General features: G+C 42.6%; 1 protein-coding gene across 2 annotated transcripts in view; it reads left to right on the forward strand.

The window, feature by feature from the left end:
• Window positions 1-19,311, forward strand: part of DNAH10 (dynein axonemal heavy chain 10) — a 117,984-nt gene that overhangs the window by 63,407 nt on the left and 35,266 nt on the right. For both annotated transcript variants that reach the window (XM_080985597.1, XM_080985598.1), the window contains 12 exons: window positions 1,308-1,443; window positions 1,808-1,927; window positions 4,677-4,811; window positions 7,032-7,248; window positions 8,501-8,620; window positions 9,905-10,050; window positions 11,651-11,803; window positions 13,793-14,053; window positions 15,136-15,308; window positions 15,516-15,609; window positions 16,761-16,928; window positions 18,043-18,231. In XM_080985597.1, coding sequence (XP_080841723.1) covers window positions 1,308-1,443; window positions 1,808-1,927; window positions 4,677-4,811; window positions 7,032-7,248; window positions 8,501-8,620; window positions 9,905-10,050; window positions 11,651-11,803; window positions 13,793-14,053; window positions 15,136-15,308; window positions 15,516-15,609; window positions 16,761-16,928; window positions 18,043-18,231 — 1,912 coding nt within the window. The remainder of the gene's footprint in view (window positions 1-1,307; window positions 1,444-1,807; window positions 1,928-4,676; window positions 4,812-7,031; window positions 7,249-8,500; window positions 8,621-9,904; window positions 10,051-11,650; window positions 11,804-13,792; window positions 14,054-15,135; window positions 15,309-15,515; window positions 15,610-16,760; window positions 16,929-18,042; window positions 18,232-19,311) is intronic.

Genomic DNA, 19,311 nt, shown 5'->3' on the forward strand with positions numbered 1-19,311 from the left:
ATGTTATCATCAGGACAACAACAGAGAAGGGAAAACTAAAGAGAATCATATTCAAAGAAATGCAGACAATACAATCAGCTTTTGGGGGAAAAGAGATAACATGGGATCATTGTGGGGTCATTAATAAAGTACTTGGCTGGATACCTATATCAAAAGAGCAGAGCTAAACATACTCTCCAGCAAGTGAGAGCCCCCAGCAGAGTTTTAAAACACAGAATCATGCATCACCCTGAAGTGTGAGGAATATAGGCCGTTAGACCTTTTAAATATCCTGTTCTAGTCACTTAACACTGCTTCCCACACCATTAATAAGTTTGAATACTTTACTTAACTCGTAAGATATGATTCATGCATTATTCCATACAGCTGCAAGAAAAACGCAGGTAGTATTCTGTATTTTGGGTTTACAAAATACAGAAACATATTTCTGAGCACACAAACAACTTGCAGAGAGCAAGCTCAGACACGTCCTATCTTGGTGAGTTCACAAGGTGAAAGAGAATGAACAAAGGAGGAAGCTTAACTTCCTTCCAGGTGAGGGGCATGGCCTAGCTGACTCTAGGAATGCAATTCTATTACCTTAACCACTTCATGCAAGTCGTATTCTTGCTAGCTATATTTGGCTGCAATTTCCCACACAGCCAAAATCAGTTATTCACAAATCAGCATGAGTTTGAGGTAGAATAAAATTGTTTTCCTTGTCAGAAGTGAATGCAATAATATGATACCATATTTCTCCAAATTTGTCTGGCTCTTTTGCTTTTCTTAATGTTTTCATTTTATGTGCCCATTTCCCCATCAAAGCAATTGATCAGCTTTTTGGTATACTTTCCAGTATTTTGTTAAATTTAATCTAGCAACCATCAGTAAGATTATCAGCTCTTTAAACATAATTTTTCCTATCCAGTACTTTTCAACCAAGGCTCCGTGGAATCTTTGGGTTGAGTGAGCTTTCCGTCAGGGGTTCTATGAAATTTTGGTTAAATTATTTGTTTTCATGTTTTGTTTTGTTTTGTTTTGTTTTGTTTTGTTTAATGCTTCCGGGGGGGGGGGGTGGAGTTGGACTTCACAGGATATTGTTCCATTGCTGGAATTATTTAGTAGGGGAAAAGGATTGCAAACCTCTGGGTTAGACATTACACTTGCGGGTCCTTAATAGTTTCAGATTTGTTTTGCTGTAATTTTCCCTCATTTTCCCAATAACCTTCCTGCAATCCAGTGAAAGTACACAGATCAAAATGAATTAGAATAGAAGTGTTTGGGGATGAGTCATTATATAAGTGCCTTTCTTTAATCTTTGTATACAGGTACATTTTATTTGATGGAGATGTGGATGCCCTCTGGGTAGAAAACATGAATTCTGTGATGGATGATAACAAGTTGTTGACTTTGGCAAATGGGGAACGAATCAGACTCCAAGCCCATTGTGCCCTTTTATTTGAGGTAAGGAAGTCACTTCTGAAGTTTTGAAACAACAGATACTGATGGCCAGACATTTCATTAAATATAACAGCTCAAGGGACCCGTTATCCATCCATTTTGGTCTTGGGAGGTGGTGGTGTTTCTCCATTTTTATCGTATTTATTTATTTTACTGTTTTCTTACTCTTACACTCAGCTTTTCTTCTGAATTGCGCAGAGTGGGCTACATGTGGGTCTAGGCAGTCCTATATCCAAGTTCATTAGGGCCAAACGTGCTTCACTTCAGAAACAGAATGCAGCGTGCCAGCTTCCATTTTGTGGTGGAGGTTCTCCAGGCACGAGGCCACTCCTCCAACCAGTTTCCCGTAAATGTGCTTCCTTCCTAGGTTGGAGACTTACAGTATGCTTCACCTGCGACGGTATCACGCTGTGGGATGGTCTTTGTGGACCCCAAGAACTTGAGATACAAACCTTATTGGGAGAAATGGACGAACCAAAGAAGCAAGGTAGAAAATGTCTCCTTAGACTGAACTTGGAAGCATTTGTTGTAAATCACCAGAAAAAACCAGTGTTTTCCAGTATATCCAGACAAGCTAATTTTTATGTGAGGTTTCCAGACAAACTGAGTTCTCTGGTAGGGGTACAGGATTTGGGAGGGTGTCCCAGGGGCCACAGGATATATCAGATACCCCTGTCCAGCTCTGGAGAGGAAAATCCTAAGTTGGATTCCCTCCTCCTTGCTGCTGCTGAATCCTCTGATACACAGGCCTAGCCACTGCTGGTGCTCTGATGTTGGTAGAGCTCAAAGGAGATATAATTATAAATAATAAGAATGGATCACAGGGTGGTTTGCAATATAAAAACACAAACACACATAACATAGTAACAAACAAAAACAGTACCCTGCACTGCACAGTTTAAAAGGGCACAGATGGCTTAATTAGCTGGGGAGAAGAGGAATGTTTCTGCCTGGTGCCTAAAGATATGCAATGAAGGTGCTAGGTGAGCCTCACTGGGGCGACCATTCCACAAGTGTGGAGCCACTGCAGAAAAGGCCCGTTCTCATGTTGCCACCGTCCAGACCTCTTGTAGAGGAGACACAGGGTCTCTGGGTCAGGGTTTGGGTCAGATATGCCCAGGGGGGACCAAGAAACAGCTGGGATCCAAACGACCCACAGCCATCCCAGTCCCCTGACATTCTCCCATACCAGGAAAAGAATTACACACCTGGGTGTGTATTATTCTCCGGTCAGTGAGAGGAAGACATCTAGACATAGGTTGTCTCCATAACTACTAAGGACAGGCAGGATCACATGATGCAGCTTTGAGAAGGATCCAGCCCAGTTCATTTGCTATCTTGCCCTGGTCACAGCAGCTGTACTTGTCTCTGCATTTCTCGCTCTGCAATTTTTTTACTGATTTTTCTCTCCCAGCTCGATCCCTCTTTCTCCTTCTTCTCTTTGAAAAACAACAAAAGCACTATCTTTTTCCTCACAGGTTTCCTTTCCCTCTCCTTGCAACCTTGAATCAGGAATGACTAAGCCTCCATGGCTTTGAGCAACATTATTAGTTTCTGGATATGTGTAAATATGGCATTTTGGACTGCTTTTTCCTTAGGATGCTAAGACTGTTCTTACTCATGTCAATCAATATTATTGCAGTTGATTATCCTTGTAATGGGACGCGGGTGGCGCTGTGGGTAAAACCTCAGCGCCTAGGGCTTGCCGATCGTATGGTCAGCAGTTCGAATCCCCGCGGCGGGAGTGAGCTCCTGTCTTTTGGTCCCAGCTCCTGCCCACCTAGCAGTTCGAAAGCATCCCTAAGTGCAAGCAGATAAATAGGTACCGCTTTATAGCGGGAAGGTAAACGGCGTTTCTGTGTGCTGCGCTGGTGCCGGCTCGCCAGAGCAGCTTCGTCACGCTGGCCACGTGACCCGGAAGTGTCTCCGGACAGCGCTGGCCCCCGGCCTTTTAAGTGAGATGGGCGCACAACCCTAGAGTCGGACACGACTGGCCCGTACGGGCAGGGGTACCTTTACCTTTACCTATCCTTGTAATAGATGTGGAAGTCTTTTTTGAGGTAGTGCATTGAGGAAGTCTCTGCTGTTCTCTTCTCTGCTCCTACAGTTGTGCGTCTGATGATATCCTGTGTTGGTCTCATCAAGAAAGGGACTGGAATTGGGGTCTGGGTGGTTGTATATCGTATTCCTTGACTGTGAACATTTCCTGCTTTTGGACACTAGATGGTGTTGGGGCCTACCTAACAGACTGGTCCCATCTAAAAGATGTTTTTATTGGACAACATACAGGGGTTATCAAACTTTTTCAGCAGGGGGCCGGTCCACTGTCCCTCAGACCTTGTGGGAGGCCAGACTATATATTTTTTGGGGGGGGGGGGGAATGAACAAATTCCTATGCCCTACAAACAACCCAGAGATGTATTTTAAATAAAAGGACACATTCTACTCATGCAAAAACACACTGATTCCCGGACCGTCCGTGGGCTGGATTTAGAAGGCGATTGGGCCGGATCCGGGCCTTAGTTTGCCTACCCATGGACAACAATGTTCCTTTCTGATAGCAGAACTGAAAAAACTGCCTGTCCAGCTACAATATTGGAACATGTAGATAGGTTGACAGAACCTATCTACAGAGGTTCTGAGAGGTTGACAGAAAAGTGGAAATCTCCCACATGAAGAGCTTCCTTGAGTAATTCACTGGAGCACCTTTCAATTTTTATTTTTATTTTAAATCTCATTACTTTGGACGTTTTAGGAGAACTCACAACATAGCTGTCAACTTTTCCCTTTTCTTGTGAGGAATCCTATTTGGAATATGGGAATTTCCCTTAAAAAAAGGGAAACGTTGACAGCTATGACTCACAATGTGATGTGAAGTCATGCCTTATTAGCAACTGCCAACAACAAAGAAATGGGGCAGGGAAATCCACAATTTGGGGAATTTCATTAGGTGCCATGAGGGCCTGGTGGCAAATTCCAGATAGATAGTTAAGATTTGGTTGGAAATCACCCTATCCTATTCCATTCCTGTGTCCTCCACGGCGTTTGGGCTTTCCTGCTCTTACTTCTGACTTACAAGAGCAGGTGTGTTGTGCCCTCCCTTCCCTGGATTAGATCTTGTTATTTAAAAGAGGTTGATCCACAATCACAAGAGGGGAAGAGTATATCCCTCTGTACAGGAAGATACAAATAAAATGGATACATTAGAATTACTTTTTTTTTATTTTGTTCCTCAGCAAGAAAAACAACTCTTAGATAGATTATTTGCCAAATATGTACCCTACCTGATTGAAATGATCGTAGAAGGAATTGTCGATGGACGGCAAGGGGAGAAATTAAAGACCATTCTTCCACAGACAGATCTCAATATGGTAAGAAATACCGGCTTTGCAAATTAATATAAACATTTACAATGGAGGTTCTTCAAGCAGTGAACAGTGCAATAAACTTTTCAAACTTCAGGCACATGTCTAAGGAGAATTTAGTAGGACTACCCTTCCCGTCCCCTTTTCTGGACTAGAGTAAGATTTGGAGAGATTTATATAGACTGAGTTTGAAATTTTACGGAAGATTCCAAGACATGGTCTGAAATAGAAAAACTCTCCTTCAGGGTTTGGTCAACAATTAGAAATAGCTCAGCTCCATTTATGACATTTGCTCCAAGCATCACAGTTTACTGCACTTAAGTATTAGGGCTCTTGACTAATTAAATGAATATTAGTTGTCTAATCAAATGAGTTTTAATTAAATACCTAATAAGTTAAATGTGCACAAATGTGCATTGGACTAAAACAATAGTTTTTGAACAAAAATGTATAAGGGGTAACATTTTTTTATTTATAAGACTATTTACGTCTTATATTCAGGGTGATGTACATCAGCATAGAAACCTTTAAAAGCAGTGCAAACCACTCAACAAAAAAACTGGCTACTCAATGAAGTTTTAAACAACTGTATCAGCCTATTGGCATTAAAGTCTTCAAGAGATGATTGAAAGTCAAAAGCAAGGATACCTGCTGAATCTCTCCTGAAAGAATTTTCTATAGCATAGGACCAGCATCATTAAATGCCTGATTTCTTGTTGAGGCCATTGTGGCCTCTGTGACACTGGGCACAACCAACAGTGCTCCTCTGGATAATCTCAGTGATCAGGGCATGAGCCAGTGTGCTGTAGTGGCCAGAGTGTCACTGCTCAGCCATGAAGTTCACTGACTCTCATCCTTATGAAGATAACCATGTATGCCACTTTGAGCTCCTTAGAGAAAAAAGTGGGTTATAAATGCAATAAATAAAAATAAAATTATTTAAAAATAAATAAAAAATACTTCAAAAAATCTCAGTGATCAGGTTTAGACAGTCCTTAGGGATCTTGGACTCAAGCTGTAAGATCAGCTTGCAAGATCAATTCAAGATTTCTACTGAATTACATCCACCTGCTTGTGCAAAAGGAACTCCAGTTGCACAATGGGACTTCCAGTTTCTACTCTCCAGCCCCCACTTCTGCTCTGGCAAGACCCCAACCTCCCTAAGCAGATTTGGAGGGCATGCAGGTGGCTGGAGAGGGTAGAAACCCCATGGAGGTACTCCGTTGCCTCATTGGATTTCATATACTGTATTTTAGGTGGTGCATATTGCAGCAGCTGCCATTTTAGAAGAGTCATTCCCTTTTATGTGAGAAGAAAGGGCAATTCCTCTTCTAAGAGGTTCCTGTCATCTGCAATTTTTAAAGAAGTATTTACATTTTAAAAAGCGATATTTTGTTGATTAATTGGGGGTTGCCTTTGCAGTTGATTAAAAAGATTTCTAAATAAATTAACTACACCAATTAATTGTTTAATGTTGCACACATGTGCACACTAACTTTCATTGTAATAGTGTTACATTTAATTCTTGAAACCTGCCAAATTTCCTTAGACTTTGTAGGGAGCCTTTCTCTGCCAACTTCTTCACTGATCGCCAAATAATAAAACTCTGGAAGAGTGGTCATTGCATTATCTTCTCTTCCATGCTACACTTTCAAACAGAGCTGGCCTAGCAATTAGGCAGCAGAAGTGCTCCCAGGTGGTCCCACCACCATTGATGCCAATTTTGGGCAAGATTGTGTCCATTTTGTGTGAGATCTCACACAATTTTGGGTGAGATCTTACAGAAAATTGGTGCAATCATGCCCCAAATTGGCACCAATGGCAGTACCACTTCTCCGCCAGTGTCGGATGTGGCAGGATGTGTAGTGGCAGCAGAACAGACCGTGGTGGCAGGAGCAGGTGGCTGGTGGCAGGAGTGGCTGTGCAAAGTAGCACTTTTCATTTTGCTTCAGGTGGTGAAACAGGACGTGTTGCCCTTGCTTGCAAGCTGCTTCCTACACTGAAGAAAATCCTTTGCTGGTCTGCTCATAGAATGTAATAATGAAACACCTTCCAAGACCTTGCTCATCTCTCTTTTTCAGTCCCAGATTTGCTTTTAGTGTTGCTCTCAACTTGGTGCCCCCTTTAAAGACAGTTTATAGCAAGCAGTGTGTTGCAGGGGAGGGGAGAGGCACCAAAAGATTTTCACCAATATAGTATTTGTTGCTTTGTGATTTCATATGGCAGGTGACACAGTTGACCAAGATGCTGGATGCTCTCCTTGAGCAAGAATATGATGACCCTGATGTGCTCGAATGCTACTTCCTTGAAGCTCTGTATTCTTCTTTAGGAGCCTGCCTCCTTGAAGCTGGAAGATCAAAATTTGATGACTTTATCAAACGTCTCTCCTCTATGTCAACTGTTAATGATGAGATGACTCTAGCTAAACCAGGGGAGTTGCCAGGTAGGATATAATCAGTCTTGTATGACATGGTTTGTTTCTGAAAGGAATTCCTAGCTACTGCAGCTTCACTTGCCTTCTGCAGTTCAGCACGTACCCCACAATGAAGATTTTCCTGCTCCTGCTCCTGCTCCCAAGCTGCTATTAGCACAACTGAGGGGGAAATACAGGCTCCTGTATTTCTCCTAGCCTGCCTAATAGCAGCCTCTGAGAGATGAATCAGATTTGAGGAATGACATCAACCCACCTGACCCATGAGGGCATAGGTGGCAACTATCCAAGGCTTACAGATAGTTCTACTCTATGAGCTAAGAGCTCAGCCTTCCAGGGCCCACCAAGCAGCATAGCAGCAAAGCAAGCCTATTAGCATATATCAAAGCAAGTGCATAGATAAACACATGTAAACTCACCCTTGCAACAACTAACAATTAGTTTTGGGGTTATACTGACTAGTCTCACCTTTGGTTCAACACAGGTGTACACATCCTTTACAGTGGCTGAATAGGGCTTTGCTGCAAGCCAAGTGAAAAACTCTGAAGCCCATGCCTTTTCTGTTTAGCCCAGTGGCACTGAGGGAGTTTCATCTTGGTAATTTTTACCTTCCTTGAACTATGCTACGCAGCATAGAGATGGGACTTGGGGGGCTGCTGAGTAAGGCCTTCAGTTCTTTGAAGTAAATAAGAAATGTTAATAGATTTTTCAGACAATCGTTATGTAAAGTAGAACATATTCTGTTTCTGCTTGATTACTTACTGAAACTGAGTTTCCTTCAATGAAAACTTCATGATCTACACTGAGTCACATGGCACTGTCTATGGAGCAAGTAGGAAGAAGAACCTGTCTCAGGATAACCCTGTAATAATAATAAAAAGATTTGTTGCACTTACTATGATATCTTCTCCTCAGTGGATTAAGGTTATGTCCTACCCTTGGAACCACAGGCAGGTGCAATCAGTTCCCAAGGGAGGAAGTAGAGTCCCTGAACCATAAGGACATTCTGCCTGAAACAGGTGCTTTACAACAGTAATATTGAGAGCATAAAATTCATACTAAGGCCAAGGTATACACATACATTATCTGTCAATCTTTTGGGCCTAATTCTAGTGCTTTCTGATAATTTGGACAATGTGTTCAGCATGTTTTTTCTTGGCATACTATACTGGATGTCTCATTTGCAACATACCTCCAGTAATCATGAATGACTAATCTCTGACCATAAGTATGGTCTAAGCTATCATAATTGATTTATCTTCAGGCCAGCTTCCAACTTTATATGACTTTCACTTTGAGGGACTAATGAAAAAGTGGGTGCCTTGGAGCAAATTGGTCCCTGAATATATCCACTCACCCGAAGTGAAATTTATCGATATTCTGGGTAAGTGTGACTAAAGCTTTGCATAATTTAGTGGGAGTAATTAATGTCACAAGTTAATCAATTACAGCTTGCAAACCTATTTATGCCTTGTCCAGTACATGAGAGGCATCCTTACATGGCTCATCTTCATTGATCATCCCTGGGAGGCAGGATCACACGACAACATCTTGTAGCCCTAAGCTGGCTCAGGAGGCTCCACCCCAGTTACTGCCTTGCCTTGCCCAAGTTCAGAGCAGATTCCTTTACTTAGTGTTTCCACCACCAGTTTCTTCGTATCTGTAGGTTTCTTGCTACCTGTTTTTCCTTAGAGTCCCTTCTCTAAGGAGAGCCAGTGTGGTGTAGTGGTTAAGAGCGGTAGATTCATAATATGGGGAACCGGGTTCGCGTCTCCGCTCCTCCACATGCAGCTGCTGGGTGACCTTGGGCCAGTCACACTTCTCTGAAGTCTCTCAGCCCCACCCAACACACAGAGTGTTTGTTGCGGGGGAGGAAGGGAAAGGAGAATGTTAGCCGCTTTGAGACTCCTTCGGGTAGTGATAAAGTGGGATATCAAATCCAAACTCTTCTTTTTCTTCTTCTCACGTTCTGATGTCCCTCCATCATCATCATCATCCTGTCTTTAGTCTGTCACCTTCAGCCCTTCAATATCAGGATTGGACATGTCCCATATCTGGATGTCTTCCTCCCACTGAATAAAACAAACATTGGTCACTTACCATGAAGCTTCCTCTGATTCATAGAGTTATCCAGCTTATCCTCTTTAGGTAGCATACTACAAATGGGTACAGCTTGGTCTACTCAAATGACCATGGTTTGGTCACCATGTACTTTCATCCACTTCTGCTTGGCCTTCTCAGAGAAGGCTTCTGTTATTTTCTTTTAATGTTCCCCCCGCCTCAGATTTAGTTTACATGTGCTGTACTCTGTTCTCTGCTTGGCAGTGGAGCCTCCTGAGCCAGTCTAGGCATATGAAACATCACCATATGAGACTTGACTTTCCTGCACTATGGGTGGAGACAACCCATCTCTGGATACCTCCCTAAGACTGGGCAATAAGGGGCCAATGCTCCATTCTAAAATAGTGTGTCTAGAAACATTTTTCTTTTATCCTCTAAGCTGCTAGAGGAACAAACAACCCCTGGATCAGACAATGGGTCTTGTGTCTCTAAATGAATTCTGTTACTGGAGTGATTGTGCGTTGAGTATCTATGCAAATCGATCATTTTAAAGCTGCTTGGTTTTCTTTTGCTCTCTGTATTCCAAGTTAACATACACACTCTTTAGTTCCCACAGTGGACACAACCCGTACAAACTGGCTACTAGAAAAGATGGTAAAAATCAAACACCCCGTTGTTCTGGTTGGAGAATCTGGAACCTCAAAGACGGCAACAACACAGAACTTTCTTAAGAAACTAAATCAAGACACAAATGTAAGGGTTCAGATTTTATGTACAGTAATTAGCCCTACACCTTTACTCCACTTCCAGATAAGGAAAGAAGCTCAGTCTCCTGTTGCAAAAAGGAGAGAAGGAGCAAAAAGCTGAGGGATGAGTATAGGGGACAGATCCTTTGCTACGCAGGTCCCCAGAATCTCTGGTTTCATACATACCCCTTTTTGCCTATTTAAGTCATGTCCTATGAGTGTCTACTGAGAAACAAGTAGTGTGTTCAGTGAGGTTTATTGCCCTCAGGGAAATGTGTATAAGTTTTCAGACTTAGTCTGCTCCAGCAATGACTATATTTTAGTATTTGATTAAACAGTATATCCACTTGGCCTGACATTTTAAGAGAGAGAATGTATCAAAGTCAATAAGATGCTTTTAAAAGCAATTTTGAAACTTAAGTTATTTATTCTTTAAATTGGTACAAATGTGATAATCTTCCACAAATCAAAGAACATTAGAATGATTCAGATTTTGGATTAATGTCCTTTGTTGTTTAGAGCAAATTTTAGAGAATTTATGTAAATATAACAAATTAAATCTTATTTTTTAAAAATCCTCTTCTATAGCAGCAGCAGCAGAAGGTTTCCCAAGTTTTCAAACATTACATTTATCTACTATGACTAATATAACTAAATTGCTTCGTACATTCTTGACTTATTTGTAGTGTTATTTTTGGTAGTGTTATTTGTAGTGCGAATTTTCTAAACCATTTTATATTTTTCCAAAATCTAACTGATATCATTGCCCTTGAACTAGTCATCCTCTCTCATGCAAACTTACCTCACAAGGGTGCTGCAAGGATAAAATAGAAGGTGATAATGTATGCCACCCTGAAATCCTTGGAGGAAGGATAGAATAAACATGTAAATAAATAAAAGTAACTAATTTGAGACATTCTTATTACCATAATAGGGACGCAGGTGGCTCTGTGGGTTAAACCACAGAGCCTAGGACTGGCCGATCAGAAGGTCAGTGGTTCGAATCCCTGCGACGGGGTGAGCTCCCGTTGCTCGGTCCCTGCTCCTGCCCACCTAGCAGTTCGAAAGCACATCAAAGTGCAAGTAGATAAATAGGTACCGCTCCAGCGGGAAGGTAAACGGCATTTCCCTGTTCTGCTCTGGTTCGCCAGAAGCGGCTTAGTCATGCTGGCCACATGACGCGGAAGCTGTATGCCGGCTCCCTCGGCCAATAAAGCGAGATGAGCACCGCAAGCCCAGAGTCGGCCACGACTGGACCTAATGGTCAGGGGTCCCTTTACCTTTAATTACCATAATCTCCTATACCTTGCCTGTCCACAAAACTGCTCTTTTCGAGAACTGACCGCTAACACATTTTTGCTGCCATCAATCAGAAACATTGAAATGCATCTGTAAATCACAATTCCCCAGTAAGTGGAGAAATACTACTGGGATTGTGTCTACTTCCTGAAATTAATATATTCTCTGTAATGATAGAGACACTCTGTTTTAATTTAACTATCACATATATAATCCCTTCTCAGCTTTTTACCTCTGCCTGCTGAGTAGGAAGTCCTTGGCATGAGCCTTCATTTCCCAATAATTCATTTTTAATCTTCCACTTCCAGGTGCTGCTTATCATTAACTTCTCCTCTCGCACTACCTCCATGGATATTCAAAGGAATATGGAAGCAAACGTGGAGAAACGGACCAAAGAGACCTATGGTCCCCCAATGGGAAAGCGCCTCATTGTCTTTATGGATGATATGAACATGCCCAGGGTAAGAATATACATACAAGTATGCAAGAGCATCTCAAGACACATTCAAATATTTTTAATGGAGCTGATGCCGGGAAGGGAATGCTTTGCATCCTTTGTTTCTGAAGAAACTTACATGTGTAAGAGGTGCTGTTCTGGATCAGACCAAGGGTTCATTTAATCCAGGACCCTAACTGTAGTCAACTATATGCCAAGGGAAGCTCACAGACAGTGATATAATAGCAGTGCCCTGTGGTTTGCCCCCAGATTCTAGCAATCAAAGAACACCGCCTCTATCACAAAAGGTTCCATTGGGCTAGTCATGGCTATTGTCATTGGAATACTCACAATACAGTATAAATCATGCTCTGAGTAAACCCATTAAAGGATATGACTAATTTAGGTCCATTAGTCTTGATCTGAGTGGAATTTAGCTGGTTACAACTAATTGTCCAGCATGTTTTCTGTTACTGTGATTCAGCCTTCCTTTGCATGATGCTCTCCAGATGTTTTGGACTGCAGCTCCCATCAACTCCAGCCAGCATGTCCAATGGTCAGAGATGATGGAAGTTATAATGCAGAACATCTGGAAGGTTGTTCTAATCCTTCTACAGAACCATCAAAGCTTGCAGCAAACAACTTGGGTGTAAGAGGAAGGTACTGTACCTTCTTGTTGCAGTCATTATTTATTTTCTGTCACCTGATAGAAAATGTACCTGGTACATTTGTAAAAGAGAGCCAATGCGACTTAGTGGTCAGATTGTCAGACTAGAATTTGAGCGACAAAGGTTCTGTTCTCTGGGTGACATTGGGTCTATCATTCTCTCACAGGAGAAAGGGAGGACAGGTGGAAAAACCATGTATGTTGTCCTGAGCTTTTGGAGGTAGTGTGAGATATAAATGTAGTAGTAGTTATAATAAATATTGAATAATAATAGCTCACTCTTCAAGGTTTACTAAGTAATTTATCAATTAAATTTGAAATAAAGAAAAAAGGAATTTTATTTCTTTTGGTCCAGTAGCACCTTAGACACCAACATTAAGATCAAGGCATGCTTACTTCTCCAGGCATGTGAAATTTTTGTTGAATTTTTCTCATATGAACATTTATTCCTTATTGTGGACCTGTGTGGAAAGTAGCAACGTGGAAAAAATATAATTAGTTTTCATCTTAATGCGGATTTCCCAAATTTTACACTTTTCAAACCAATGCACAAATTGAAACAAGGCTTTCTTTTTAAATTCTCCCTTCTCCAAATTTTGCAAAGCAGTTCATAAGCCAAAGAATGCAAAAAAACCTGTATTACTGAATCAGCATACAAAAATGTATTCTAGGCAAATTGTGTGCATAAATATGTATATTAGGAGACATTAACAAAAATACATTTTCACTTGCCGTGGAATGGTTGGCATCCGTCTGTCTCCAGAGGTAATTGAAGAGTGTGCCATCGGGGGTAAAGTCAAACTGCTGGAGAGTTACAGCGCCTGCTGTGGCTGTTGAGACCAATATGAGAGAGACATGTTTTATTGCAGCTGGGGAAGATGAAGGCATCTGGTTTCATTGTTACAATATGCACCATGACATTTTTTCCCTCTGCGCTCCTCCCAGCAGTCATTTCTCATCTGGTCACTGCTGTGGATACTCAACCTGACTGTGTCTCCAGCCACAGCAGTTGTCTGCAAAGGATTCCCACACAGTGGGGTTAAAGTTGCTGGCCTTCATACCACATTTGCAGACATCTTTATAACACAGGGTCGGTCTGCCAACAGGCCTGGTGCCTGAGGTCAGCTTCCTGTAATGCACATCCTTGTGGAACCTGCCTTAGGGCAAACTGAATTTAAGATTGGAAAACTTGAGTGAAATCAAAGCCATCAGATTCAGTCATCTGTCATTGACAGGAGATTTATAAATATTGTTGATGGTAGTTGAAAAGAGGGGTATAACTCAAGCTGCTTGTTGGTAGCCCTTCTGTTTTTTGTTTAAGCATTTTAACTTTCTTGTTGTTCAAAGGTTGATGAATATGGGACCCAACAGCCTATTGCGCTGCTGAAGTTACTCTTAGAGAAAGGCGCCTTGTATGATCGTGGCAAGGAGATGAACTGCAAGTACCTCCGTGACCTTGGCTTCATTGCTGCCATGGGCAAAGCTGGGGGAGGCCGTAATGAAGTTGACCCACGATTCATTTCGCTCTTTAGCGCTTTCAACGTGCCATTTCCTTCAGAGTCGTCACTGCACTTGATATACGCCTCCATTTTAAAAGGCCATACTTCGGTAATGTGAATTATTTATACAGAGAGATATTGATTAAATTATTGTTGAGAGACCTGTACAGAATTTCAATACTTGTTTAAGAATTGCCCTCAAACCTCCCCTGCCCCAGAGTAATGGACCACTGTCAAAAGTTGTAACCATCCTGCTGCTGTTTAATCTCTTGGTATAACCTTTGAAAATATCCCTACATTTTCTTCTGTGGTGTAACAGCAAATCTTTTATTGCATTTTCAATGTGGGCACATTCCTAAATATATAAATTTAATAAATAATAAATAGTAATAACCCTTCAAGTAATGAAGGCTTAGTGAACTGAAATGTAGAGCTCCTTCTGAATCTTGTTCTGTAGTTCTTGAGAGCTAGCCAGTATGCTGCGGGATGGCATAGGAAAAAAATCACATATGGGCTGATAGGAATATTGGCCTGGAGCCTCCATCTGACCTCAGGGACTTCTCATCCGGCTTTCAGCATAAGCCTGGATCTGAAGCCCACCAACCCTTTTCTATACACTTCATCACCATTCTCCAATAGATACAGAGATACAGGTAAAGGATTCAGTGAAGCCCTCCTTGCAAGAAAGGACTGTAACAAATGGTCTGTGAGGGATCAAATATGTCAGCTGCATACTCTTACATAAATTGTGGGTGAGGTGCGTTGCAAGAGGCAGACTCTGCCAAACACACTTGGAATGAGGGGGTTCAGGCATTATGTGGAAATGAATCAGGGGGCAGAGCCAATGCTGCTGGCTCTTTCCCCCAGCAATCTTGCTCAAGGCAAAATCTAATCCCATGTTAAAAAATAGACCCCAGTGCCCATTGCCAATGCTGGGTTTACCAAGCTGTGTTTTCAAGAAGCCTTTTCCAAGAAGTCATTACTTTAGAAAATGAATTGTCAGTCACGTATAGAGGTCATCAACAAGCATGTATGCATGTGGGATGCAGGAAACGTGCTCCTAATGTAAGTTGAAAGCATATTTTGTTTGTCATTTGATGGAAAACATTGCAAAAAAAAAAGTAAGCTTTAAAGAAAAACCCTTCTCACAATTGTCTCTTGAAAACATCTCCCCCTATTTTATGTTTGCAGATTTTCAATGAATTGATAGCTGCAATTGCTGACAAGATGACAGCCTCTACACTGACACTTTATCAAATGATAGTCCGTGACTTACCTCCAACTCCTTCAAAATTCCATTACATTTTTAACCTGCGGGACTTGTCCAGAGTTTACAATGGACTTGTTCAAACAACACCAGAACGGTGAGTGTACAGGCACCTAGCTTTTTGCTGGAATTGTAACAATATTCAAATTGTTCATTCAGTTCAAGCATACCAATTCATAAAAAGTTACTCCAAATTGGAAGAAGTGGGCTCAGATAAATTACAAATTCTGCATTTGTGAAAGGCAGCCCACTAAGTCCCATGTTTTGTATTTGCTGATTTGACCAAGTTTTTGTTTTATTATAGGTTCCAGACAGTTGCACAGATGGTGAGAGTATGGCGGAATGAGTGCCTGCGGGTTTTCCATGACAGGCTGATTAATGAAGTTGACAAAGCTCTGGTGAGTTCTATCCTTTTTACTGCTGGTGACTTAATATCCATTTGGCTACTTTAAGACAGCTGTGTGCCACTCTGAAATAAAATCATCGGCTCAAGCAATGCTCTGTATGATGCAGTTGTTTTACTTGCATCCAGAGCTCTTTTCAGCTGGAACTCACAAGAACTCACACCTCTCAGGTTGGTTCTGGCACCTCTCAGGTGGGGACCATTGCCATTCTAAGAGAACAAGGGAAGCGTTCATGGTGACCTCTGGCACCTCTTTTTCTAGAAAAATAGCACTGCTTGTATCCCATGAATTTGTAAGAGGGTTGCTCCTACTAAAGACTGGCTTTCAGAACTGAGCTGCGATAACATAGAATGGACACTGTCATATGGGCAGGCAGGAGCTAGTGCCCCATGGACTGTTACTTCTACTGATACAGGAAGGTTTGTTTTTGGCTTCATGCTTGAACTGGGAGCCATAGCAGTCATTTCTAAATCCATATCAAACCTTAAAACAGCCTCTCAATCCCTCTGCTAATCCAGAGCCTCCAAAATAGTCACATTCCTAGTGTTTCCCTCACATTTCATACCATAAACACCAAGATGTTCAAAATCCCACAAAAGTAAACATTGTCACCCCATTAAAGGGGCATGTAAATCAAACCCCTGAACATAGTTGTTATATCTTCAGAACACACATTAGTTGTAGAATCTCTCCCTTCTGCCACTCCTGCTCTTTCTGTCTCTCTCTCACAGACTCACAATGTGGAATGTTGCTTGCCATTAAGAATTTACAATCCATTGGCATCATCAGTACTCTGAGACTTAGCTCAGTGGTAAACTGCATGCTTTTCATATGGAAGACTCCAGTTTCAGTCCCAGTCACCTTTATTTCAAAGGATTTCTGGTAGCAGAACTGGGAAAGACCTGTGCCTGAAGCCTTGGAGAGCAGTATTGAGTGAATGGCCTGATGAATTATAAAGCAACTTCCCATACACATATGTTCTGATTAGGTTCTTGCACAAAACATTCCTTGGGATGAATTCTGCAGACCTTTGTTGGGGTTTTTTTAATTAATCAAGTTAGTGCATGAGTCCTTGTGAGGCAGAACGGAGAGGACTGGTCCTAAATAAAGAATTGAAAATTTCTTTCTTTCTTATATATTATAAGGTTGAAGGCCATATACAAGCCCTGGTGGAAAGCAATTTCAAAGACGACTTAGAGCATGTTATGAGAGACCCTATACTTTTTGGAGACTTTAGGATGGCCCTAAATGAAAGTGAGCCTCGTGTTTATGAAGATATTCAGGACTACGATGCTGCCAAAGCTCTCTTTCAGGTATAGAGACTAAATTGGTGTGTGTGTGTATTTATTTTCATTGTAGAAGGTTTGAAGATTTCACTATAGAAAAGGAGATTAAAAGACACATATATGGGATTCTTCCTGTATTTTTTGTGTATGTTACTTGGTTATAACAACTGGATATTTGTTATGTATGCCCTTATCATTGGTATTAATTCACCTGTTGGGTGTGACTATTAGTGGACACCAAAAATAAGTAGCATTCTCTTTTGGCCAAGTGAGAAATTAAGACTACAATTTTATGTACACTTACCTGGGTGTAATCTCCATGGAACACACTGGAATTTATTTCTGAGTAAATGTGTATAGGGTTACATTGTAAAATTCTGATATTCCTTTCATTCAGTGTTTCCAGTATTTAATTATTTATTTAAAAATATTTGTATACCACCAGAGCGTTCAAATATATCAAAGCGGTTTGCAGCAATAAAGTCGTAAAACCTTACAGTAAATGCGTAAAAAGTTGAAAACAAACACCAGTAAACCATTATGGAAGGATGTACTCTTTAACTGCTTGCATAGGCCTAGTAGAATAGAAGAGTTTTCAGCAGGCATTTAAAAGGTTTTCTTCTGTTCTGAAGGGTAGGACCCAAACCAATGGATTCAAGTTACAAGTAATGAGATTCTGAGTAAAAATCAGGAAGAACTTTCTGACAGTAAGAGCTGTTTGACAGTGGAATGGTCTTCCTCAGGAGATTGTGGACTCTCCTTCCTTGAAAGTTTTAAAGCAGAGGTTGAATGTCCATCTGCCAAGGATGTTTTAGTTGAGATTTTTGCATTGCAGGGGGTTGGACTAAATAACCCTTGGGGTCCCTTCCAACTCTACAAGTCTATGATTCTGTGATAAGGTGTCTGCTAAATCTCTAGTGGCAGAGGGTTCCACAGGACTGGGCCAATGACACAAAATGCTCAATTTCCCACTGTTGTCAAACTAGCCTCACCAACTCGGGGAACAATCAGCAACACTCTTGCCAATGATCTCTGTGATTAAGCAGGGATATCAGGATTCAGGCAATCCCAGTGTTGCTGTTGTTTAACACCCTGCTCTTTTGGTGTTGAAACACTCACTCTTTTCGCCCTTCTCTTGCAGGAGATTCTTGAAGAGTACAATGAACTGAATACTAAAATGAACCTGGTGCTGTTCGACGATGCCCTGGAGCATTTGATTCGTGTTCATCGCATCATAAGGATGGACCGTGGTCACGCTTTACTTGTTGGAGTTGGTGGCTCGGGGAAGCAGTCCCTGGCAAGATTAGCGGCTTATACAGCAGGATGCGAGGTTAGTGGGTCATTAGTTTGCTTTTTTATTTTAGATGATCATCCTTCCCTGTTCTTGAAGGCTTGGATTACATACTGGCTTTGAGTTGTACCCAAAGCTAGTCCTACTCACAATAGACCGACTGAAGTTAATGTACACTACTAACTTAGATCCATAATTTCAGTATGTCTGTTCTGAGTAGAACTTACCGTATTTTTCGCTCTATAGGACGCACTTTTTTCCCTTCAAAAATGAAGGAAAAATGTGTGTGCGTCCTATGGAGCGAAGACGCCATAGCCCCGCGACCCTCTCCCGGCTGGAGAGGTGACGGGCGGCTATGGCAAGAGCCTCAATAGCCGCCCGTCACCTCTCCAGCCGGGAGATGGTCGTGGGGGGCTGCTTTAGCCCCGCGCACGCTCTCCCGGCTGGAGAGGTGACGGGCGGCTATGGCAAGAGCCTCAATAGCCGCCCGTCACCTCTCCAGCCGGGAGATGGTCGTGGGGGGCTGCTTTAGCCCCGCGCACGCTCTCCCGGCTGGAGAGGTGACGGGCGGCTATGGCAAGAGCCTCAATAGCCGCCCGTCACCTCTCCAGCCGGGAGAGGGTCGCGGGGGGCTGCTTTAGCCCTGCGCGCGCTCTCCTGGCTGGAGAGGTGACGGGCGGCTATGGCAGGAGCTTCTATAGCTGCCCGTCACCTCTCCAGCCAGGAGAGGGTCGCGGGGGGCTGCTTTAGCCCCGCGCGCGCTCTCCCGGCTGGAGAGGTGACGGGCGGCTATGGCAGGAGCTTCTATAGCCGCCCGTCACCTCTCCAGCCAGGAGAGGGTCGCGGGGGGCTGCTTTAGCCCCGCGCGCGCTCTCCCGGCTGGAGAGGTGACGGGCGGCTATGGCAGGAGCTTCTATAGCCGCCCGTCACCTCTCCAGCCGGGAGAGCGCACGCGGGCACCCCGCGACCCTCTCCCGGCTGGAGAGGTGACGGGCGGCTATTGAGGCTCTTGCCATAGCCGCCCGTCACCTCTCCAGCCGGGAGAGGGTCGCAGGGCTGCTGGAGAGGTGATGGGCGGCTATAGAAGCTCCTGCCATAGCCGCCCGTCACCTCTCCAGC

The sequence above is a fragment of the Podarcis pityusensis genome (assembly GCF_964106645.2).
Source record: "Podarcis pityusensis genome assembly, chromosome: 16".
NCBI classification, from domain to species: domain Eukaryota; kingdom Metazoa; phylum Chordata; class Lepidosauria; order Squamata; family Lacertidae; genus Podarcis; species Podarcis pityusensis.